Genomic DNA, 24,905 nt, shown 5'->3' on the forward strand with positions numbered 1-24,905 from the left:
GTGCGTAGTTTTTTGAATAATTTGATGATACGCGAAGGTAATATTTTCAACAGTAGAGCTGGAAGTAATGATAGCAATGACCACTAGGAGTCGCAAAACAGATGTGAGGAATAGAAAACCAGCGAAGAAGAGAAGGAACTAACCGGGTTTTGAATGCTCTCCGTCAATAGTGTTCACTAATACCATTACATAATCATTATGTTTTGGGTAGATATCTAAAGATTCTGTGAAAGAGGACGCCGCTTGGCTTTCACAAAAGTGAGTGAGGTGAGCCTAACCTGAAGGAGTCCGTGAGAACAGTAGCTAATGTTAGCAGGTTATGCTAGGAGAGTTTGTATTACATCACCAAGAGAAAATCATTTGGGATGTTTTTTTTCACGTTGGTCCTATTTTCACTTGGACCAACTTCGAAAAATAAAGTTGTCAGTTTCTCATTAACCACAATAATTGCACTATCTAGTTCAAAATGACAAAATATCTATTATTATTTTTTTTTTTTTTTCTTGAATGCAGGGCACAGTGACGCCATGGCAGCTGTACAGTCTGTCCTGATGTTTGCAGTGTGCGTCCTCGTGATAACAGAGCTGATTCTCGCCAAGAAGGACTACTATGATATCCTGGGAGTGCCCAAAGGTGCCACTGAACGCCAGATAAAGAAGGCTTTCCACAGACTTGCAATGAAATTTCACCCCGACAAGAACAAGAGTCCAGATGCTGAACTAAGATTCAGAGAAATCGCTGAAGGTAAGCAGTTTCTGAAGCCTGACATATAGACACATGTATAAATGTATGCGTGTGTGTAAAATTAATAACAGGATTGTTATCAATCCTGCTCACATGTTCTCCAACCTTAGTGGATTTTCTAGTTGGGCTGCACAATATACTGTGATTTTAATGTCAATGCAATATCCATATTGTAAGGACTCACCTGGACTGCAATAAATGTTAGCAAATTATTTAACTTCCATGCATTCAGGGTTTGCATGTTTGCAATGTTTGGTGACACTAGTTGTTTAATCCAGTATTAAATGTTTCCCAAGAGAAAAAATTGGATCCTATATTGTTGGCAGCAGGAGTTGAACACGAAATGCTTGTCCATCATTTCTGTGTATGAACAATAATTTTGAAAACTATGTTTCTTTTCACAATCATGTGCCACTTGACATTTGTGTTTGAAATATGATAATCAAGGAGCATGAATACTTTTTGCAAGGCACTGTTAAAAAACATAGAGAAGCATCTTTGTGGGTTGATATAAAATGTGCCCGACGCCCTTTTTTTCTTTCCGTTGATATAACGGAATCCTGTAATTGTAACCTTTGTTGGTTTCTCAACCTTGTTGGCTGAATTATTTGTCACTTTGTTCGGTGCAGCTTATGAAGTTTTGTCCGACGAGAGCAGAAGAAGAGAGTACGATCAGTTCGGCGACCACATGTACACAGGGGAGACGCAAAGAGCAGGCACCCACCAGCCTTTCACCTTCAACTTTGATGACATGTTTAAGGACTTCAACATCTACAGCCAGAACAGACATTCTCGCCACAGGCGGCACTTCGACGAACACTCCAAATCCCACAAAGAGCCCCACAGCAGACGCAGGAGACACTTTCAGGGCGGCTTCGGGGCAGGGATCCTCGACGACATGTTTGACGACATGGACAGAATGTTCACTTTCGACAGACATGCCAAACAGACTGACGGCAGGTTTCACGGTACAACGAAGCAGCACTGCAGAACTGTAACCCAGCGCAGAGGAAACATGGTGACCACTTACACGGACTGCACTGCATCATAAGATAATTTATGACCTAAATTGCTTCAACAATTTAGGTCATAAATTGTAAAGCGGTGTTGTCAGGATTATTCAGCAGAAAGTGGGTTGTAAGCTCACACTCACTTTAGAGATAGTTTTGCTCTAAATTCAGATAAGCTTTATTGTGAATGAACTTACTGTTTGTGTAAGTTAAAAGTTTTTCTTCCTTTTGTTTTCATGAAGCAAGCACCTTGGGAGTTTTGACAAGAATTAATGTTACATCATTTATTTTTAGTCTAAGATCCACTTTGTCTTCAATTACAACTGAAGTTTTTCAAATGGAAATCAGGAATCACAATAATCTACCTTCCTCTGCATGTTGGTTATTTAAATGTTTGTTTCACCATTTTTTCCGCATCCTCTTGAATCACTCCTACATTGTATGGTGCCAGTAATGTTTTTTTTATGTATATATTTTTTATTGTTTCTGTCAATTTTTTTTGTTTCTGTTTTTTCCAGTGTACTTGGTGCAAAGTAATTTGTATATCTGTGAAACAGAAAACTCTAGTATCATAGATATGTTTTTGTGTCAGTGTTTACATCAAGTGGGGCAGTGGAACTGTAAGACTAAAACAATGCACCCTGAAGATGAGCTCTCAGTTCGTAGGCAGCAGGGCGTCCTGTCTCGGTTCTTGAAAACACTTCTTCCAAAGGATTGCTTTCTTTCCTTTTAACTTTAATCTTCTTATCAGACAGATCCTCAAGAGAGCTTGTTTGAATCGGGAGAAATGTTTTTGAAAACCTGGAAAGCATGTCCAACTGCTTTGTTTTGAGTCACTTGAATATGAGCTGTATAACCTAACATCTACACTGACTAATAAATCTATTAGGGCCAAGTAAATTCTTAGTACCATCCCAGCTTGTCCAGTGTTGGTAAATTTCTGTTTTTTATATATTGGTTTGTTACTGTAAAACATCTAAAGATAATTTAAATGTAAATCAATTGTATGAACAAAACTATTTATTGGTTTAAAGTTATGTTTTAATCACAGAAGAGATAAGTGAGTAGTTCAATTTAAAAACATTGATTTTATTTTATTTTTTTAACATTTTACCATAAATACACAATCCTGACAGCAGGGATTATACAGCAGTGAGACGTGGAGGTTGAACTGCTATACATTTCCCAGGTATTTTATTGTGAAGGGAAAACGCATTCAAAGCAGTGAACTCTTATTTTGACCCTCGACTCTCAGTTGAATTGAAAGAAACACGACCAAAAAACAAACCGTGAAAATAGATTTATTTAAAAAGTTTTGTTGTATTTACAGGAGCTGTTCCTGTTGTCAGTATTTTGTTTCAGTTTCAGCCTTCGTGTAAACAAGGATGAGATCATCTCAGATCATCTTCTGCGTGCAGAATTACAACTGCAACAGTTTTCACCGTTTAATCACAAAATGCTTCATCTCTGTCTGAGCTACGGTTGTTTTGCACAACGCCACACTTCAAGATTAATGCTGTAAGTGTAACAACTTAAACCGACCACTTTCTGCTTTCAGCAGCACAAACATGGACGTCTTTGTGTGCGACATGATCAGATGGGTTTGGATTCCTGAAGAAGAGAACCTGCACAGGCTTTATTTATGCAAATGCATCCCTCCGATCATAAAAACAGAATCGTCATGTAAACATGATCTCTAAGGCCTTGATTCAGACAAATCTAACTCCAAACACAAAAAAACTGCTGTAAAATATAAGATTTAAGACAATGCTTTCAAATGATTCAAATTAACACGCTAAACTACACAGCAGCGACTCAAATTATGAGCGTTATTCTCTTGAAGACATTCGTTGATTGCATCATCACCACTGACCCTGTAGTGTAGACCTGCTGCCCGAGTTCTGCTGAGTTTGGTTTCCAGCTTCGCTTCAGGAGAACGTGGCTGTGAGGACGGCCTCCTGCTGCTGCTGATGAAGGGTCCCGATGCCGACGGCGGGGGCGGGAAGAGCAGGGCGACTCGCCAACCGGAGCTGATGTGCAGACGAGAATGAGTCGTTTGTGAAACGGCAGGATGTTCTCGTTGAAAGCTACTTCACGCCAGTTTACCTTGCAGGCCAGCTGCTTCTCGAACCTGGGCGCCACGAAAGACCAGGGGCCCATGTTCTGAGGTTCCTCCTGACTCCAAATGAACTCTGGGAAGAGGAAACAAGCTCACTGTCTCATGGTGAATTTCTGCTGCTTCTCTTTTCTCCTTTTAAAATCAAGCTGCCTGACTTCGGTGTTTGCTGGCCTCAGAAAGCTGCAGGTTTCAACAAATCAAATTTAAGACCGTTTTAATGCTGCCTTGAATTAAATTAAGAAAGAGGCTCTAGATTTGCTTTGCTGTCATGATGGTGTGAGGGCGCGCCGCAGACGTGGTGCGTGTGCAGAAGATCCAACAACCCGACTGCAGAGTCTTGAGTCAAAGCAGCAGCTCGACAGCCGACAACAGCGAGAATTTAAGTGAGACGAGAAACAGGAACGCTTCCTTCTGCTGATGTAAGAGCAGGTAATGCTGCTCAACACGGATATGCATGTGAATTTGGGCTGGAAAATAAACCCCGCTTTGTTTTAATTCATCCTAATAATCAGACAAAATCTGATTGGCTTGTTTATAGCTTCAGGCTATAAATAAACCAAAAATGCAAAACAAAACTGAAGAGAAGTGGGAATGTATCCACATGATTGAGATTTGGAAAAAGGAACTTGTAAATGTTCAGGTTTTAGTTGCACAGTAAATCAAAAACATGGTACAATTCGACTCGCATGTGTAAATAAACGAAAACCTCATCTTTAAAGAGTGTGTTACGAGTCTATGGTGCGTGTGTGTGTGTGTGTGTGTGTGTGTGTGTGTGTGTGTGTGTGTGTGTGTGTGTGTGTGTGTGTGTGTGTCAGCGCGCAGTGGCTCTCTCTACCTTTAGCGTTCGGATACTTTCTGAGCTCCTGCTGCAGAGGCTCGACAGGAAACGGACACAGCTCCTCCACACGGACCAGCGCCACCTTCTGGCCGGCTGCTGACGTCTCCCTCTGCTTCAGCAGGGCGTAGTAATGCTTTCCAGAGCACAGCACCACCTTCTGGACGCTAATGAGAATGAAGCAGATATTTTTCAGAGAGCAGAGAAAAAAAAGAGGACAGAAAAGGTAAGAGCTCTTGGAAGAACAGATCATGTAAGTTTCGAGATTTCTTCAATGCATATTTATATATCTGTTAACATTTCCTTAAAATCATGACCAAAATCACGCATAAACAACTTTACAGCTGTCTAAGTTGCTGTAGACAAACGTGGGTTCATTAAAAATATGTGATTCTTGAAAAATGGAATTTTAAAAAACATTTTTTTATTCTACACAGATGGACAAAGGAAATGATTTCGTCCTCAACTTGCAGTTTTTAGATTTTTTTAGTAGTTTCAAAAGCAGTTTTAAACTCAGTTAAACTTGATGAAAACAGAGTTCAGCTTGTTCTATTCTGGCTGATGACTGAAAAATCTGATTTTCCTCCACCAGTGAACGCATCACTGATAATAAGAGCTAGCTAGAAAAACTCTCCCTCCCTCTGGATGACTCACAATGTCAGCTTCACTGAAGTGTGAGAAATTAGACCAGAGGAAGTACAGAGACGTAAGATGCTTTTTAATAAAACACTTTTTTTTCTCTCAATCAAAGCGAGAGATGTAGGTCTGGCACTTTTCATTGTGATGTTATAGTTTTCTTTTCTTATCATTTTATTCTATTCTGATTTTACATTTTTCACAGCAGTTTGTTGCTGGTCTGTTTTTCAAAGTGCCACATAAATAAACTTGCCACTGACATTCAGAGAAACACTGGAAGGTTTCTCTATATCATCTGTATGAGATTTCAACATCCGTCTATCGTCTGATATTCTGAATTTGGAAATGTTGGACATCTTTTAGAAATTTCAGAGCTGAGATCAGCAACGTCTTCTAGGACATAGACAAGGAGACTTAGGTCTTGACAAAACCTAAAAGTCGAGATCCAAAATCAGACACAAAATGAAATACTCGGTTTTCCCCGGTTAAAGGTCAGGTTGTGTGTACCTTTCTGCGGAGACAGAAGCATCCCCCAACACCGGCCTGAAGGACGTTCCCGGGGCCAGTTCACTCAGACTGGACACCGCTCCCTGGAATAAACAAACATCTCTGATTACTTCTCATGGAAACACTGGAGGAAAAAGAAACAAATTGTACTCTAGAAAGAAAAGCGTCCTCTTACGGAAAACCTGAGCAGCGTTTTGGGCCCGACCACAATGAGAGGTTTCCGGAAGTTTCGGATCATCTGTCTCCTGAGGAGGTGGAAGTACTGGGCCGGAGTGGTGGGGTTGACCACCGCCATGTTGACGGTGTCGCCGTCCACACCCTCTTCGTTACTGTCGCACATCTGACAGATAAAAGCAAACGAGCCAACCCTGATTTCCATCCAAAGATGACAGGAAATCAAAAAGCCTGATGCTCAAAGGTTTTAAGTCAGAATTTTACGTGATCTAAAATCTGGTGCAGAGTAAAGCTGAAACACACTCAGCTTCAACCTGAAACCACATCTAAGCTACCACATCCTAATCTCTGGAGGATGTCTTATACATTAACCCTGAAGAGAGCAACATATTGGCCGTATCTCCTTTACACTGATATACGAGATACATCTGAATACATTGATCACAAGAATGACTGTCATTATTGTGATTTTTTAGCAAATTGCCAAAATGTTTTTTTTTTTCCAGGGACAATTAATCAGACAAACGTTTGTAAATTTATTCATAATCTATAAATCAATTTTGGGATTAAATATGTAGCAATGATGTTTTGGATAAATGTCCCTTAGCATGTTGCAGGGACACCACTTTCATTTTGCCTCGGTCATAAACCTGGATGGAAATTTGTTCCCTCTTCTTGGCAGGTTTTCCACTGTCTTTGTGATCGACTTGCAGGTTCCTGGAAGCCAAACAAATTTATTCTATCTGAAAATGACAGTTTAGGTCAGAGGGCTGAAATTGGGCATAAATGGGTCTTTCAACAACACAGTATAGAGAAATAGAGAAAACCCTCAAATCTAATAGAAATGTATGGGTCATGCTTAAATTCCAGGTCCACAATAAGAAGACAATGCATTTACTGATTCTGCGAAGAAGAACGGAAAACATCCAGTTAGATTTTCCGGGATCACTTAATCTGAAAGTACGACAGACATCACTCAGTCATAAACATGGCATTAGACCTGTTATGAAGCCTTATGAATGTTTAGGACTGAATGTCCTTAGTGTCATTCAGTGAATCATAGGAAAGCCGATCATATCCACTAATCTCATCCAGCTTGGCAAAGGTCTAAGAATCAACCGCTGTCCTCTTTTGCTCTCCAGTGAGGAAGGTATGACTGACAGACCGGCCCACCAAGTTAAGTCAGCACATTTACAACTAACAATAGTCAGCCCGCTGCTGTCAGCTCAACAACCTTCTTGCTACATTGAGCAACATTTCAGATCAAAGAAATTGAAGAGATCAGTAATCGGCGATGGGCCAGAAAACTGCAAACGCTGCATCTCTAGTAAATAATGACACTTTTATTGCAAAGTTATACTAAAACTTGCATTAAGAGTCCAATAAAAGTGTCAACTGAGCATCAAGGTGTTATTTTTTTTACCACTTCATTCCAACAGCCATGCAAAATCATGAAGACTCCTTCATTTCCATTACAGGTGTTGTATCATTTTTATGACAGTATTATGTCAAACTTATGCACACACTGTCAAATAAAGTGTTACCAATTCTCCTGTGGTAAACACAATTATGTTTGACAAACAGGTTGATCGTTTTGTCAGAGCCGGCTGCTTCCGGCTCCGAATTCTTATTTCTGTCACTTTTTACAAGCATATCAGCCAATCAGAGCTCAGGTCAAAGTTCAAACAGTAGGTAAAATATTATTGAATATTATTTACTGTTTGAATTGCGGACCATCAATGATTTATTTTTGTTGGATGCTCAGCTAAAGACGCAGCAGCAGCTAGCACAAAGTAGCTAGACCTGACCTTGTTGTTTTCAGACTATTTTCAAGTCACATAACAATAATTGTAACATCACATTCTAATTCTATCCAAAATAAATCAACAAAAGAAACCACAAATAAAATAAATTATGAAGTCTCTGTCAGCAAAATTGTCCCTCAAAAATGGACCAAAGCACCAGACTGAAGACTTAGTCGTCCAGTTTTGTAGAAAGAGAGAAACTATAATGGAATGAAAATTATTCAGCTTGTTTTCATTAATCATGCCATTAATTGATCACTTTATAGTAGCACCATTACACTTACGTGATTCTGCTCATTTTGGTTGAGCACAATTTTGTAAAATCTGTAAAATGTGTCTTTTAATGTCTGCATTTAAAAGCGTGACATGAACGCAGCGCTGCACCTGGAGGAATCGCTCCATGCGGCAGGACGAGTGTTCGGGTCCGGCTCCGTCGTAGCCGTGAGGCAGCAGGATCACCATCCCACTCTGGAGCTGCCACTTGGCTTCGCCTGCAACCCAAACGGCTCAATCAGCCCCGTTTCACTTCACCTTAGTGGGAGTAATTTAACCCAGGCCGACCTCCTGAGATGAAAGTATCAAAGATGATCTGAGCCCCGTTGAAGAAATCCCCGAACTGCGCCTCCCAGACGGGCAGCAGCTTGGGCTGGGCGATGCTCATGCCGTACTCGAACCCGAGCACCGCCTCCTCCGACAGCGGGCTGTTGCACACCTGAACGCACAAGATCCTTTTCCAAAACGCGTCCTGACTCGTCTCCAAACTGTGATTGACTTTTACTGTTGTTACCTCGAGGAATCCCGTCTGCTGGGAGCTGATGTGGTTCAGAGGAATGAAGGTTGTCGTTGGTATCTTGACACACAGCATGGCGTGTCGCTGGCTGAACGTGCTCGCCCGACGTCCTGGGCCGCTTATTCGGATGTGAAAACCTGCAAACAGTTATAAAATCCATATTTACGCCGAAGAGAAAATACGACCAAGAAGTTTTGTCTGGTTTCTAGTGCAAATATGTCAGCACACTTAAATTAAGACAAAAAGAACAAGACATACAAGTATGTTTCAAGTTGATAATTCTTGAATACAGATACAAAAAATACCATTTCTACTGGGAGAGTTTTTTATTTAAAACAAGAAAAATACTTTTAAATTATTGACTTACAAGTGAAAAGTTGCTGAAAAGTTTGTTTTCTCTTATTTCAATTATACTAAGCTATTGGTAATGGGAATTAGACAGAAATAATTAGTGAGATTTAGATTTCTGCAGTGTAAGCAAAACACAAACACTCAAAAGGGAAACGTTGTGAAGGCGCACACACACCCTGGCAGAGCAAAGAGCCGAAAGCCAGGGCCTCCGCTGTCGACCAGTCCAGCTTGGTGCCCTCCTCCAACTTTTGCAGCCGAGCCTGAGTTCAGAGAGAAAGCAAGACGACAGCGCTCAGCCTGCGATGGCAGAACCGGACCCTCCGGCCGAGACCACTGCTGTACCTGTACGTGGGTCTTTAGGAGGTGGTTGTGCAAGCTGAGTTGTTCTGGGATGTCTACGGACTTCGCTCCGACAAACTGCAGCAGCTGGGCGGGGACGCCCGTGTCCCAGGTGGTCACTCTGGCCTGGGGCTCCACCAGGTCCCCCCAGCGGCCCTGCAGGTTGGTGGGCGGGGGGCTGTACAGGGTCATGCCGGACAGCTTGTCGTTGAGCGTGCCGTAGTAGCTGGACTTGATCTCTGCTCGCTCTGCCTCCGTCATCAGACCCTCAGATATCAGCTGGTCCGAGTAGGAGTCGGGGACGCTCTGACGCGATCTGAGAGGAGGAAAAGAGACATGAAGAAGAAATTTCCAGACAGTGAATTCATCTCAATCGTAGGCGTGTCTGTCGCGGTGATGGACGATAAATTGTCCCAACGTTTAATGGTAATACTGTCATTTTGAGGCCATTTTTGACTAATATAATAATAATAATAATAATAATAATAATAATAATAATAATGACATGTTAAAGCAAGTGAACCCTCTCAAAGATAAAAAAATATATTTCTAAAGAACATTTCATGTTGGAGCTGGAAAACATGTTAAATGTCCAAAACAGATTAAATTCTGAAACAACAATAATGATAATGTGTTATAAAGTCTAAATGTCTCAGAAAATATGAACCCTTAATAGACAAAACAGGCAAATGACATTTATAGCTTAAAAAATTAAAAATTAGGTGCAAACTATTTTGTTCTGGGCTCTTTTTCAAAACTGTGGCAATAATAAACAACAGAGAGCATCTCCGATGATCCAGCTGCAAATTGTCGAGCTCATCGTATTTGATCTTATGTATGTCTTATTGAGACAGACTTCCTCAACCTTTGACCCGTGAGGTAACAATGGACCGACCTAATGATCTTGTACATGGCCGGGTTGGTGAAGAACGGCTCGTCCAGCTCGTTGTGGCCCCACTGACGGTAGCAGATCAGGTCCAGGATGACGTCCCTCCTGAACTGTCGCTGGTAGTCCACAGCCAGCCTGGCGGCTCGCAGGACTTCCTCTGCATCGTCGCCGTTCACATGAATCACAGCACAGTTCACCATCTTACCTTCCAAAGAAAAACACCTGGATTTTTTTATTTTGAAAGAGGCTGAAACGATTAATCAGCTTAATCGTCATGAATCGATTAAGGAAATAACCGTCAACTAATTTAGTAATCAGTTAATCCTTACCTGAATATACAGACTCAAAAAACCACATGAAGAAATTCTGTTATCGCTTTTTAGGCAAGACATTTTTATTTTCTTATTCAAAAAGGAACTAAAATTACTTATTTCTTTGCATATTTCAATGCATTGTAAATATTTTATAAAAAGACTTAAACAAAACAAAAAAAGCCAACAAAATATGATATTTTTTATTTGATTAGTCGTCAGAATAATAATGAAAACTAAAATAACCGATAGCTGCAGAGCTCATTTTTAAACCAACTACTTGCTCTGCAGAGTTTGACTCACCAACGTCGCTGCAGTACAGGGAGGATCTTCCTCTGTCTGACGGAGTGGTGTACCCCACCTGGTTGTTCACTATGAGGTGAATGCTGCCGCCCACTCTGTAGTGAGGTAGGTTTGAAAGGGTCAGCGTTTCTGGAACGATTCCCTGGCCGGTAAATGACCCGTCACCGTGAACCTGGAAATAAACAAATATAAAAACTCCCAGGAAGATTGAACAAAATGACATTTTTGTAACTTTCTGTATGCTAACGTGACTAAATACTTTAGTCATTTAGTGACTAAATACTTTAGTCATTTCAGCATTCAACACCATAGTGAAGATGTGCAAAAAGCCTTAAAATAAGCTCTGCTTTTATTACTGTAGCAAATTCTCTTTACCAAAGTATTGAAGAAAGGAGAAAAAGTGCGACGAAACTATTTGGTAGCGATTTCTTGCCGATAAATAAGCCTGTCGGCCTGAAGTATCAATCTGTCGATTGCAACTCAAGGGCTAAATAGTGTCTCATGTTGGAGATTTTACACAATATTTTGAGGTTTCTTTCTTCTAGAGTTTTATTTTTCTCTCAACAAAAGTTCTGAAATGTGTTGAAGATTTTTTGCCAATCATAAAATCTTGATTTTCCAGCTATGAATTTTTAACTAATCAGCAGCAGATATTCAGGACTGTTGCAGTCTGTGCTTAAATGCGTGCTGCAAGTACCTGCAGGCAGATGACCTGGTCCCCAGGGTAGGCGCCCTCCTCCGGCGAATAGTCTCCCTCTTTCCTCAGCTGCTGCCTGGCTCTCGTTTTGCCCTGGGCCACCGGGTTGATGGCCTCCAGGTGAGATGGGTTGGGCAGCATCGTGACGTGAAGAGGGTGCCCCGCTCCCATGTCCAACTCCACCGAGGAGGTGAGATGAGAGAGAACGTCGCCGATAGCGGGGGAGGTGTCGGGGAACTCGCTGAGTCCGCGCATCTTGCGGAACATGAGCTGCAGGGGGCAGCAACGAGAACAACCTGCTTTAGCGCGATTATGGCTTCCAGCGTCGAAGCAAACTGACTTTATTGTAGCTTAGCAGCCTGAGCGTCATCATGGTTGCCCTGCAGCAACAATGTTTTCTTTATTCACATCTCTCTGACCTCTGGAGGGAACTTCAGCAGGCCAGTCAGGAGGTTGAGGCGGCCTCTGTGGGGCATCCCGATGACGACGTCTGTCACGCCGCTGTGGGCCGACTGGTGGAAGAGCTCATAGAAACATCCCATCATGCTCTCTGCTCCTTCTCCTCCGTAGCGCTTCACAGTAGCAAACTTAGTGGCCAGGAAGTGGTCGAACTCCTACATAAAGGGGGGAGAAAAAAACTAAACATTTCCCCACCAGACTGGATGCGGGCGATACCTGCACACCTCCTCTTAGATCTACCTGAGACTCCAGCATTAGCTTAGCCAGGTGCTTCTTCTCCTCTGGAGAGAAGCCTTCCCTCTTGAGCTCCTCGAAGCGGTCGGCGAACCACTCCCTCTCCTCCAGACTGCTCAGCTGGCCGATCTCCACGGACAGGTGGCCGCAGTAGACCTGCTCCAGGTAGCTCTGGACCTCCTCCGCCGAGGCCTGAGCCTTCCCAAAGTGACGCAGGCCTTAGCGAGGAAGAACACACACCGTTTACCTGAAGGCTGGGTCTGCGCATAATTAGAGAAAAGGTTAATAAAACCTTAAAGATTGAAAAGCTTTAAACAGCTTTTCAATTGGTTTTAGTAAGTTGGAACTTTGGGCTTAGTGGTGCAAAATGTTTTGGGAGAACATTTTTTATTTAATATTTAAATATGAAGACATCGCTCTCAAAACTAAATACAATTCAAGAGAAAACAACCAGTGTTATATTATCATGTTTATTTTAAGATAAATTAAGTTTCAGGAAATATTCACTTCATTTACTTGAATATATATATATATATGTTAAAAAATCTATTATTACTTCACTAAACAGGTATTTCAAACTATCTTTGATGACTTTGTAAATTAAGCCTGGATCAGTTCGCTTCACTCTGCAACAGGTTTACACAAGTTATTTGGTTGCACTTAAGAACCAACAAATAGTTCCTGAAATCCTTCATCACAACCACACAGGTGTGTCTTTCTATCTTCACAAGGACTTTGCATTAATTTCCATTCATTTTTAATTTATTTCTATATCCTGACCTATAGAAATAAATCAGAAATTATGTTTTGTTAAACGTTTTTTAAATAGTTACTTATCTACATCTAGCAGTAGAAATAAAGTGAAGCAAGTCCGGGCTGGTACTTTCTGGAACGGGTTGGTGAGTTAATCCTTTCCTAAGGTGCAGGGATTCAATCTTTTGTGATTGGTTGCTCATCCTTGTCAACACAAGAACTTAGATAACACTGAAACTTCCTTAATCTAAAAAGTAGACAGAAAAAGAGGGAAAATAGAAATGTGGCACTAAAGACACCAGGAATGTGTGACATCAAATCCTACCTGAAACTCCTGGCTGATCGTAAATACAGTAAATTATTGTCCATGCAGGCGGTGAAGACACACGCTGTCATTCAACCGCCGGTTCTTCCTCAACATTTCCATGAAGTCCAACATTTGATTTTCAGAAGTGAAGCAAGACACAAACAGCTACAGAGCCTGAAATATCACTTTCCTGAATGTGTGTCCGACACGACCCTGACTTCTGTATATCTCTCTGAAACTTACCTGAGGTGTTGCGCGTTCCTGTGACGGCACCGGCCAGCATGTCTATCTCTGGAACATGGTCCACAACGGGCTGCTGAGGAAGTAGGGGGTTAATTTTAGCAGCCTTGTGTCCATGTGTTCTGTATGCCTCCACCAGGCGGGCGAGACCGTGATCTGAGCAAAGGACAAAAAACATGAGGGTGAAGCCAGAACGGTTTGGGCAGGGTGGAGGATATGCCAGAATATAATGATGTTCATAAAGTATGTTGCTATGGTTAGAAATAAATACTGAACCTAGCATGAACAAATAAATGTAATTTGATCTCAACATAATTGCAGAAAAATATGACACATAAGCATGCTTCTCAAAAAGCTTTTCAGTTATTCAGTTAAAAAGCTTATAGTATTTAAAGCATTTAAATACTGTAAATGCTTTAAATACTTATTTTAAAGCATTTATTTCTGCTGAATTTGACAACCACAATGAAGTTTGAATTCATGAATGAATCAAAATTAATTTTCCCTGAAAGTCAAATTGCACTAAAAACCTGTTTTAATAGAAGTGTTTATGTTACGCTCATACTTGGTTTAATACGACTATTTTTCTTCTCCCATCAGTCTGTGCCTAATGAACCTACACAGGTTTTACATTTGAACTGAATTTGTGGGGAATAAAAATGAAATGACTCTAAAGTCTAGTGAAGATGGTCATGGTGCCCCCCTCAGCCCCCCTTGGTGTCGCCTCTGCTCTGAAGAAGAAACTCGACTCTTCCTGATAAACACAGGTGCAGCTAGCACATTTAGTTAGCTCCAGCGGGTGATGCTCAGATTAATACATCACCCAAAGGCAAATCATTTGGGTGACGTATTACTGTAGCCTCCGTTTATCCCCTCCACATCGTCATCAGCTCTCCGTGTTGTACTTTCGCCCGTACCGACCCTGGTTCGGAGCAGCGACGCGGTCCTCAGTGACCGGTCCCCGGCGAGCTGCTTCGGTCGGTACCCGTAAACTCCTCTCTCGGTGTGGTAGTGGCAGGAGAACAGCCTCCCTGGTGGGAGTCTGCTCAGAGTCTTTTTCAGGAAGAACACGGCCGACATGTTTCGAGGAGTAAATCTTTAATCCCCCGGCGGGACAGTGGCTCTCCTGACGCCGCAGGGCTACAAGGCGGCGGCCATGCTGCTGCCGTCGAGCTGGGAGGAGATGCTGCACCGGCCACCGATTGGCCGAAAGGCTTGAACACGTTCACAACAACTCACCGTGACTCTGAGTCCGTGTTTTTATTCTAGTATTCAAGACAAAAGTTACATCTGGAACCGGGCCGACGCTGTCGTGTTTCAGCTTATAAGAGACGCTGATATTTGATGCGACTACCTGAGTTAACGTTCGGCTGATGCGTTCAGGGGCCACTTGAAATTTCATTACCACTCTCTTCCCCTATATTATATATATATATATATATATATATATATATTATATATATATATATATATATATATATTATATATATATATATATCTATATATATATATATATATAGTAATCGATCGACAGAAAGTTATTTTTCCTTTTGTAACTCCAATACTCTGCTCTCAAATGCAGTTTGCATGACAACAATCGCTCTTTGTAAAGAATCACTTTAAGCGTGTAATAAAAAAAAAGGAAAAGAAGCAGCCTTTTTGAAAAGATAAAATATATCAAATTAAAGTAATACAGTTTAAGTTTGATTTCTGTGCAATGCAGCTCCGGTCTCTCAGTGCGATGGTAAAACACAGCAGCATCCTCTTCTCTGTTGACGCACAACCGGCCATCCTGAGCAATTTAAACACAATAATATCGCTGAGTGTCATTCTAAATATAAACTGACAAAAATCACTCATCAATTTATTAAAACGACCAGTTTGTTACTAAATATGTGCCTGTGGCAGTTTTGTGAGACTTATGTTCACTTAATCTTGACGTAAACCTTCCCTGGAAATGTCTTTCCACATTATTTTTCGGACTATCAGCCGCTACTTTTCCTCCCCATGCTTTGAACCATGCGGCATATGTCCCGGTGCGGCTTTTACATGTACATTTCCAGTTTTTATTTATTTGTTTATTTTTTGTTTGTTTGTTTTTTTTTAAAGAAAGAAAAGAAAAAATGGTAGGTACGACTTACATTAAGGTGCGCTCCATAGTCCAGAAAGTATGGTCTTTTTGTCATTTGACAACTTTTCGCTACAGAGCAAACATTCAGCTGATCCTTCCACATTGAAATTTTATATTAATTCATTCATTATATTCATTTTCATAGCATTGGAAAACGTTAAGAATCTGTGTCGCGTTGTCCTCCTACAGAAACCATATTAAAACACACATTTCCCACCCCCATCTTTTTCAATTTTCAAACACTTTTGAAAAAGCTCCAGGGAGCCACTAGGGCGGCGCTAAAGAGCCGCATGAGTAACCACAAAACAGTCTTAGGGTTAGGGTCTGTATACAGGACAAACTTTTCAGATTTAATCTTAGAAGATATTGCATACTGCTTTGTGTTGGCCGTTTAAAATCCAAATGAAATATTGTTTGTGGCGTAACAAACAACTGCCCAGCATATAGGCCTCAAGGTTTTGATCAGGTTGGATGGGCATGATTTTAATGAGTTACCATGGCACCAGAGTGGGTTGGCTACATGCAACCAATCTGGGTCATTGTTTCTCAAGTGGATGGTCCACTAAGAAAAACACTTCAAAACACAGTGGCAGGAAAAGTTACCCTACATCAGAGCTATGTCGGCAGTCAACATAGGTCTGTTGTGCAACCAATGGACAAACCTACCAGTGACCCTTTTCATATTACACCACTCTCCTATGTAAAAATGTACATGTCCTACAGAATACAGGCATCTATATAAAAGCCCCATGATCCCAGAATGGTGACAGAATAGTGCTTTTCTAAACACCCAGAAGACCTGGATACCTACAAGACCTTTTGTTAATAGGCAATTCTCACATGGATTAAGAAGTGATAATGGATATTAAATAAAAAGCTCTGTCAAGACTTTTGTCATGGTGCAAAATTCTGATTTAAACATTGAATTTTACTTGATTTCTTACCACTGGGTGGCGCTGCTGTGCAGCAATGATTTTCGACTTTCCTTGATGTTATACCTTGTTTTAAATGCATTAGGTAAAGACGCTGATGCACTGAAACATTGGAGTGTGAACAGCAATATGGCAGTCGGCCCTCCAACCACATTTTTATGTTGAATTGTTTGTAATGTTGTAAAACACATTTGTGGCTTAAGGGTGAGGCTCTTTGGCATGTTTGGTTGTCATTTAGCCCCACACAACCAGCGTTCATCTCCCGACATGTTAGCTATCCACAAAGATGATGAGTAATTTGCTCAGGAAGTAAGAAGCAAGCGGTGGAGTTTTAAATCTTCTCAGTGGGTTGTAGTGAGCTTTCCTCCACTTTCAAAGGCCAGATTGAAAATGAAACGTGCAACTATTAGTGATCCTGTCAAAACATCGCCTCCATTTCTGGTCAACCACCAGAAAACTGGCGGTCGACACTTCCTAAAAACTAAGAAAGTGTGTTTAAGGTCAAGACTAAGGTAAATTGATAAAGTAGAACCAAAAAAAAAAAAACTTGTATTCCGCTTTAGGGATTTCTGCTCCAACGTTATGTCTACCTCATATTGGAAATGGACTACATTTGTTTTTAATTCGCGCCAAAGGCGACATCAGATCTGCAAAAGCTCGATTCACTTTAAAAAGGCTACAGCAAAGAGAAGCACAAGAGAGACACGACACACTGGGAGAGGGAAGGGTGGTCCATAAAATGTCTGTACAACACCGGACGAGCACAAAACAGACAAAGACACACAGTCCATATTAGGGGAAATGGTTTAATTTCGAGACAGAGGCAAAGAAACACACCACACAAACGAACACTGATCAAAACGAAAAAAAGAAAAAAATTAAATCTTCCAGCTACACACTCCGCTATGGTTGGAAAGAAAAAAAAAAAACTACAAGTAAAAAGCAAAGCTTTGAACTAAACACGCGACTTTTTAACTAAGACAATTATCCACACAAGTTGTCAAAAAATCCTGACCATTAAATTATGTGGAAAACACAATCACTAACATGAAACTTACCACGATTAGAGGATCCCAACCCTCCCCCGAAATTGACTAACGAAGTGAGGACCGTGTAGCGATCAGAGTAAAACTCAAACTCAGGCATCTTTTAGAGGCTAAAGCAGGAAAAAAATTTAAAAAAAAAAAATCAAAATCAAAGCTAGACCAAAGGCCAAACTCCAGACCTGGTCAAGGCAAGGCCACATTGAGAGGCCGGACATTTATTTAGTTTTTTATTCTTTTCGATATAGATGTTCTGTTTTTTTGTCCTTTTCCTTTAATTTCCAATATAAAAAGCTTCACTGGTACAAAATACATATGAACAACCAGTTGTAGAAATTGGGACAGCCTGTATACGTCTTTAGTTTTTTTGTTTTTTTGTTGTTTAAATCCCACCCTCTTTCCAAAAGTTTGGACAGAAATAAACTCTACTGTGTGTATAATACAGCTCACATCAAGATGCACTCACTTTGGCTTTCCTCGAGACAAGACGAAACATCTATTAAATTATTGGTGGAACATGAATAAAGTCCTACTGATTAATAGACAAGAAAATAAGTTGTTTTTTTTTTCTTCTTTAACTTGTTTTTCCCCGATGAACACGCAATGCTACCTACACGAAAAGAAAAAAAAGAAAGAAAAGCACTTCAAAATGAGAAACAACAAGAGTCAAAGTGATTGTTAGAGCTGATGGAGATTTGAGATGGAAGCCCCTGAAGTGAGTCCAGTTCCTGATGGGACGGCTCTGACTATACATTGTGCTTTTTTTTATTATTATTTACTTGTTTTTATTGATTTTTTAAAAATGTAATACACCATGAAGTACTTTGCGAAACACCTGCGATCTAATTATCTTAACCCCTCTCGGCTCACTTTCATTCTCGAGCTCGCTTTTCAACTTCAACCTCCCCCCCCCCGGGAAAAACGAAACAAAACCAAAGAAAAAAACAGCAGATCACAACACAGTTGGCATCACCAAGTGTTTCAATACGCACTGAGACGCTTAACCTTCAAATGTATTGGGAAGTTTATTGTTTATCTACATTTTCTTTTTTAAAAACCAACTGTTCAAATCGAGTACATCACAAAACACATTTACCAATAACGCAGCACAGAGAAAGAGGGAGAGAGAAGGGGGGGAAAGTGGGGATATTAGCAGGTAACAAAGAGCTTTATGACACTGGCATTAACAGACCAGAAAAAACAAAAAAACAAAAAAACAAATTAAATGGAAAAAAGGCAAACTGCAGCAACTTGTAAACCAAGGCCTAATAACAAGTGTAGGCAGTTTCTAGACATATTTATATATGGCACTTTGAATATTGTATTGCATTTGGATAGAAAAAACACTGTAAAAAGCACATGCCCATATTAAAAGAGAAATCAGTGGTACCTTGAAAATTTTGGATCAAAATCACACACACTCACCACATTCTGTCAGTGTTTAGCTCCCACAATTGTGCTTCACATTTCCTTACAAAACTAGAACACTTTTCTTGAGCGCTGTTGCAAATTTGGTATTTTTTAATATATATATTTTTGGGTTATAATAAAACAAAACAAAAAAAAAAAAATCCCAACTGAAAAAGATTAAAAATGGTGAGAAAAGTGTGCATTTTGTGTCATAATCCTGCTTGTTGAAGTTTTAAACACATAAAAACCCCTGAGTTGACAACTCTTTAGCGCCACCAGGTAAGCAGTTTAGGAACCCTTTTTTTCTTTTGGTTTTTTTGTTGTTTTTTTATTTTATTTTTTATTTTTTTAAGTGGTGGAGGGTGGGTGAGGTGTTTTTTTTAATTTTTTTTTTAGCAGGGTTGTTTTAACAATGTGTAGCACAAGAGAGAAAATTTCACCCTGATAAAAAAGTGTAAACTTGGTGCAGAATAATGGAATGTATTTGTATCCCAACACTAAAGTGGTGGAGCTTTTCAAATGTGCCATGCCAGAAACAAAATCAGAAAACAGCAAACAGGTGAGGTAAAAAGCAAACGTGTGTCTAAAATGTGCAGAGACCCACAGGTTGTGTTTTTTGTCCAAGTGATCTCCTCTTCAGGGGCTCCCACTGATGCAACCACATTAAGTATTGCGTGTGTGTGTGTGTGTGTAAAGAAAAACTAGATATTACAGCAAATAAACCCCCAAAAAAGTTGTGTATTCAAAAACAAGAGTTTGACACATGGGCACTTCCAACAACCAAAAAAAAAAAACAAAAGGAAAAAAAAAAATGAAAACAACATTGTCCATGGATGATTAACAGACATTGTAAATAATTTTTCAAACATGAGGCAATCCAAGCTAAACCAAAGTGAAACATCCATCGATTAAGTTAGTAATGAAAAAAAAAAAAAAACTAATTCAGAGTCAACAAGACGTACCTTTGAAGTCGAACATTTTATATAACAGGAAAAAAGATTAAAATAAAAAGTAGCCTCAAAATTTGACCCTTAAAATTCTTAAACCAGATGTCATTTTTAATTAAACCAGAATGTTACTAAATTTATTACAAATGACCCACAAATGGTCACCAAACTCAAACTTTAGTCCTTTTTTTTTTAAAGAAAAAAAAAAAGACTAATAAACTGAAAACACTCCCCCCTCCCGCTCCCCAACATAGATGACAATACAACAAAAATCTACAAAAAAACCCAAAGTTGTGCCTGGGTTGTTAGTTAAACCTCTATAGATTCAATGGTACAAAATATAGGTAATCTAAGTGTGCATTTAAACCACAGATTGTCTATTTGTGAATCAGTTCTAAAAAAGTTGACTCATGTAGGTAGTCATTTCTCTCAGCAGAGCAAATGTACCTTTTATTGTGCCATTGATAGTTTAATAAAAAGGTAAATACACTCATTTTTGTAAATGAAAAAAGAAAATATTTTAAATAGCCTTGATGTAAATCGTCACACTGCCCACATAATGTAGAGATCAAAACAGATCGCCGAGAGCGACTTTTACTGGTCAGACTGAAAAAATGTTGGAAAAGTGGTCTGTAGGATCTTTTTTTTTTTCCTTTAAGAAGCCAAAATATTGCTAATGGCACCAAATAGCACAGATGTGTGCCAATCCCTGTATTCAACTTTCAAGTGAACTATTACTGAGAGAGGTAAAAAGAAAATACATAGCTAAATTAAAAATCCCACAGGTTTTTAAAAACATTAACAGAAAAACAAAAAACGTCTCTTCAATGAAATCATTGCAGCTAAGTTTTCACATTAATATGCTTGACCTCTCTCCTGCCCGTCACATTTACTTATAGAAAAAACAAAAAGCGAAAAAAAAAGGAAAAAAAAACCTAACAAAAAACCCAAAAACAAAAAAAAAAAAAAACATGATCATACATGCAGAAAAATCAGGTTGAGCTAAGGTCAGGGTCAGTGGGTGGCCGGGTATTGGTCAGGCGAGCTTAGAGAGACATCACAGACAATGGTGGGATGATGAGGCCAGGGAGAAGGGGTTTGGCTTGGCTTTCAACATCATGAAGACATGCTAGGCTAATGATGAGCAAACAGGCATGGAGATTTGTTCTAAAAGGAACAAAAACACGAAGAGAGAGAGAGAGAGAGAGAGAGGAGAGACAGGACAAAGAGGAGAGAAGAGAAAGTTAGGGGCACAGCACAAGAAAAAATTTTTTCAAGCCATGAGGCACAATAAACAACAACAAAAAAAAATAATGCAAGTCACCACGTAACAGCAAGGACAGCAGGGTAAACACGTCCGCCCCCTCTCTCCCGACACACAAAAACAACACACCGATTTACAGAAGTGACACCACTAGGACTTATGGCAGACTCCGACATGCACATACTTTTATACTTGGCACCGAAAGAGATCCATCTAGAGCCCAGTCCCTTGTGGGAGACTTGGAGGATGGATGGAATGACTGGAGGAAATTGTTAATAGAGAAAAAAAGAGGTAGCCTAGCTTAAAATGGCTTGGGCAATGAATGTAAACAGACAAAAAAAAAAGAAGAGAGGAAATGGAAAAGACTGCTAGATATTCACGACAACGACGACAACATGAGACAGACTACAGATGAGAAGTGAAAAGCAGGTTGAAGCTCTGGCTCAGGTTCTGTGTGGCCTCGCTTCAGCCCTTCAACAACAACTGATCCTTAGTCAACCTGGCTCACTTGACCTGAAGGCAATGAAGTGGCAATGGAAACACATCTGATGCTCTCCACTAAATACAGTGACACAAAATACCTCCAGCAAACACTGACTCCAGTGATAGTCATAAATAATCATATACATTAAAATATTTCAGACTCAAAAGTACATAATGAAAACCGCAGGAATGAAATACAGCAAAAACGTGGAGAGATCTTAGCAACCTTTTTTTTTTTTTTTGTTTTTCTTTAGTTTAAGGAAAAGGGTGAGTCTTCCTCCCGTGGTGGGCTCCTGTCCCCTTTGACCCCCCCTGAGTCTCTGCTGTGGTGACCTTGGCAGGAGGGTGAACTTACCCTAGCAGTGCTAGAACTGAGCTGGGGAGAGGGCTGGGGGGGAGGCCCCAGGCAAGGATCAGTAGGGTTTGCTGTCGTTCTTGGAGCGCTTCAGCTGAACCTTCAGCCTCTTCATGCCGATCTGGAAACCGTTCATGGCCTGAATGGCAGCCTGCGCGGAGACAGGATTGTCATAGCTGACGAACCCTTAAAAAAAAACAAAAAACAAACAAACATGCGTTAAAATCTCATGTGCTCACTGAACACAGAGCTGTTTGGCATCTATAAAACGGGAACTGAACCGTAACGTTGTTCTGAGTAGGATTAAACTGGCTGGTTTCCTGCCTTAGCTGCAGCTTTTAAGCATTAATAGAGTGGAGGTCAGGGGTCAAGACACAAGCTTATTGTCAGCTTGCCTCATCCATTCCTAAAAATACTTTGTGCAACGCACCAATGCCACAGACAGCATGAAAGACCCTCTGTGCTTGACAGCATAGCCCAAAACACTCGGCTGGTTTAATCAGACAGTCTGGATGCTTGGATACATTTACTCGAGTCTGTGGTGCCCAAAGTCGGTTCTTGAGGGCCGGCGTCCTGCATGTTTTAGTTCTCTCCCTGGTTTAACACACCTGGATAAAATGATGGCTCTTTAGAAGACCTAAGAAGAACATTTACATGCTGGGAAGGATGTTACTGCCACCAGGGAGAGAACTAAAACATGGAGGATGCCGGCCCTCCAGGAGCGACTTTGTGCACCCCTGCTTTAGAGTTAATTGTTGTAACATTTAGTCACCAGTTGGGGGCAGTCTCATCAGTTAAATGACAAGGTACTGCAGTATCTGCTTGTGTTGATCAAGTTTCTGAATTGGTTTAAAGAGGATGGACATTTGGACTGAAAGTGGATCTAAAACATATTTTCAAATTCATCAAAATTCCCATGCATCCTGGATTCAGTTTCAGATTTGGCTTTCCTTGGATTCTTTCTGAAATCCAGCTCAACAATATGCATATGTTTGGGGGGGGGGTTACACCACATAAACTAGCAAGAGAATAGTTTATGTGGTGTAAACTAACTAAGAAATATAAAAGTATGTGTGACTGAAGCAGTCTTGTGAATGATCTCTCTCAAGCTGGGAGCAACATGGAGACGTACTGCACTCCATCCACCCTAAAACCAACCCCATGCCTGTAGAAAGGCTTCAACATTCTGACTTGATGCAAAAATAACATTTTTGAAACATTTTGAGCTTTGAAAACCAGTCTTACAAAATAAAGTAGAACCATCAATATTATGAGGGAACATCACCTTATAAATTACATTCAAATATTTCAGATTTTCCAACACTTAAGTGGTTGATAGCAGAGGTACCTGAGCAGGTAGCTCAGCTAATTAGCTGAGCTGCTGACAACTTGTCTCACTTGTAATTCTTTATTGGCATTTCACAAAATTGTTGTTCAAAATGCTATACAATAAGAATTTACTTAAACTGAAATGCACAAGGAGAAGTCTTTGAGTATAAATATGCAATAAAATGTTATAGATCCAGGATGACTAGCTGTAGTTCTCAAGAGGAGAACTAATTAATAGATAGTTTATAGGTTCCTGCAGAACCTGAACATACTGAGGAGAAACTCCTAGGTGTTGAATCAGCAATAAAATGAAAACATGTTCTTAGTCGACCACCTCTGAGTAAATCACGTCCAGCTTTTATTTAGCGTTACATCAAAAAAATTTTTGATTTACTCAGGGTTTGACCCAAGTTCCTAATGAACAAATCACATCTAAGTCAAGCTGCAAAAGTGCAAAATCTAGATGTTAATCTAAAACTGCACCAATATCCAGTCCCCCATCTTTAGGAAATGGATCCTTTCAAATGTAAAACATGATTTCAAAGTATTTACTCAGCTACCCAGAGTAATAAAACTGATCTTTACACAAACTGATCTTTACACAAAAATAATTCATACTGTTTCAAAACAAACTACTTTTTAAGATACCTCAATCAGACCCTGTGGTAATTTAAGCTTACCCATTACCCCACACCTATTCCCCAATTACACAACAAATCTATATTCACTTACCAAAGCATTTGCTCAGATTGGTCTGTTTGTCAATAAAGACTTTGGCAGAGACCACGTTTCCAAAAGGCATGAACATCTGCAGAAGATCCTGGTCCCCGAACTCTTGCGGCAGGTGGTAGATGAACAGGTTGGCGCCCTCTGGCCCTACTCCATTTAGTAAGAAACCAGGAACTAAAGTTACATACGACCTTGGAAGCATTCAACAGTAATTACTCATGTCCAGTTCGGCAAGTTCTTCATGCGCTGCGAGTGTGGAAAGTGTTGTGTGTTCGTTGAGGATGTATTCACCTTCCTTCTGACTGCCAGCCACGCTCTGCTGCAGCAGAGACTGGCTGTAGAGGGAGGGCAGGGCGGAGGCCGTGTACTGCTGCATCCCTGAGTAGGCCTGTGTCAGTGCATCCATGGAACTTGCAGCCGAGCCGTTGGCCATGGAGGCTCCCAGGCCTCCGTTCATGGCCCCCATACCTGGAACAGCAAAGCAAACAGGCATGGTGCAACCCGCTAAACACTTCGTATTTAGCGGGTTGCATTTCTTCTTTGGCATTTTCTGAGGCGTACGAAGAGGAGACTCACCACTGACACCACTAGTGAGGGCATTAAGGTTGTTGAGGCCCACAGAGGTGCCAGTAAGACTCTGCAGTGTGCCCAGAGAGGCCAGGGTGTTCATGGCAGCACCAGCACTGGACCCTGCTGTTGAACCTGCAGGCAGATTTTGAAAAAATATATACATAGATAATGAGCTTCATGAGGAAAAGTGGTCAATTATTGAAGTACGG

At 40.5% G+C, this 24,905-nt stretch overlaps 3 protein-coding genes across 11 annotated transcripts in view; 1 reads left to right on the forward strand and 2 right to left on the reverse strand.

The window, feature by feature from the left end:
• Positions 1–125: 125 nt before the first annotated feature.
• LOC129362001 (dnaJ homolog subfamily B member 9-like) lies at positions 126–2,668 on the forward strand. 2 transcript variants are annotated; one of them, XM_055033308.1, is made up of 3 exons: positions 126–267; positions 514–744; positions 1,374–2,668. In XM_055033308.1, exons 2-3 carry the CDS (start codon positions 528–530, stop codon positions 1,793–1,795), a joined length of 639 nt encoding a protein of 212 aa, XP_054889283.1. In that variant the 5' UTR covers positions 126–267; positions 514–527; the 3' UTR covers positions 1,796–2,668. The 2 variants fall into 2 exon arrangements, with proteins under 2 accessions (XP_054889283.1, XP_054889275.1); XM_055033300.1 differs by having other exon boundaries at positions 126–258.
• A 371-nt stretch (positions 2,669–3,039) lies between these two features.
• LOC129365200 (2-oxoadipate dehydrogenase complex component E1-like) lies at positions 3,040–14,865 on the reverse strand. The gene is given in 18 exon segments (XM_055038231.1): positions 3,040–3,784; positions 3,861–3,946; positions 4,709–4,875; positions 5,852–5,934; positions 6,027–6,191; positions 8,215–8,321; positions 8,392–8,542; positions 8,618–8,757; positions 9,147–9,231; positions 9,314–9,626; positions 10,206–10,404; positions 10,814–10,985; positions 11,511–11,780; positions 11,930–12,124; positions 12,210–12,421; positions 13,507–13,659; positions 14,425–14,454; positions 14,457–14,865. Coding segments are annotated over 18 exon segments (2,757 nt in total). The 5' UTR covers positions 14,584–14,865; the 3' UTR covers positions 3,040–3,682.
• A 2,487-nt stretch (positions 14,866–17,352) lies between these two features.
• Positions 17,353–24,905, reverse strand: part of LOC129379246 (CUGBP Elav-like family member 2) — a 35,797-nt gene continuing 28,244 nt past the window's right edge. For 3 of the 8 annotated variants that reach the window (XM_055060379.1, XM_055060300.1, XM_055060426.1), the window contains exons 10-13: positions 24,703–24,828; positions 24,418–24,594; positions 24,130–24,273; positions 17,353–22,254 (exon numbers count right to left, since the gene is read on the reverse strand). In XM_055060379.1, the coding sequence (XP_054916354.1) occupies positions 22,127–22,254; positions 24,130–24,273; positions 24,418–24,594; positions 24,703–24,828 (575 nt within the window). In that variant the 3' untranslated portion in view covers positions 17,353–22,126. Of the gene's footprint in view, positions 22,255–24,129; positions 24,277–24,417; positions 24,829–24,905 lie in introns of all 8 variants that reach the window. The other 5 variants (XM_055060230.1, XM_055060160.1, XM_055059973.1 and 2 more) reach the window with 3 other exon arrangements.

This window comes from Poeciliopsis prolifica, unplaced genomic scaffold, assembly GCF_027474105.1.
Source record: "Poeciliopsis prolifica strain line A6 unplaced genomic scaffold, Auburn_PproV2 SCAFFOLD001, whole genome shotgun sequence".
NCBI classification, from domain to species: Eukaryota; Metazoa; Chordata; class Actinopteri; order Cyprinodontiformes; family Poeciliidae; genus Poeciliopsis; species Poeciliopsis prolifica.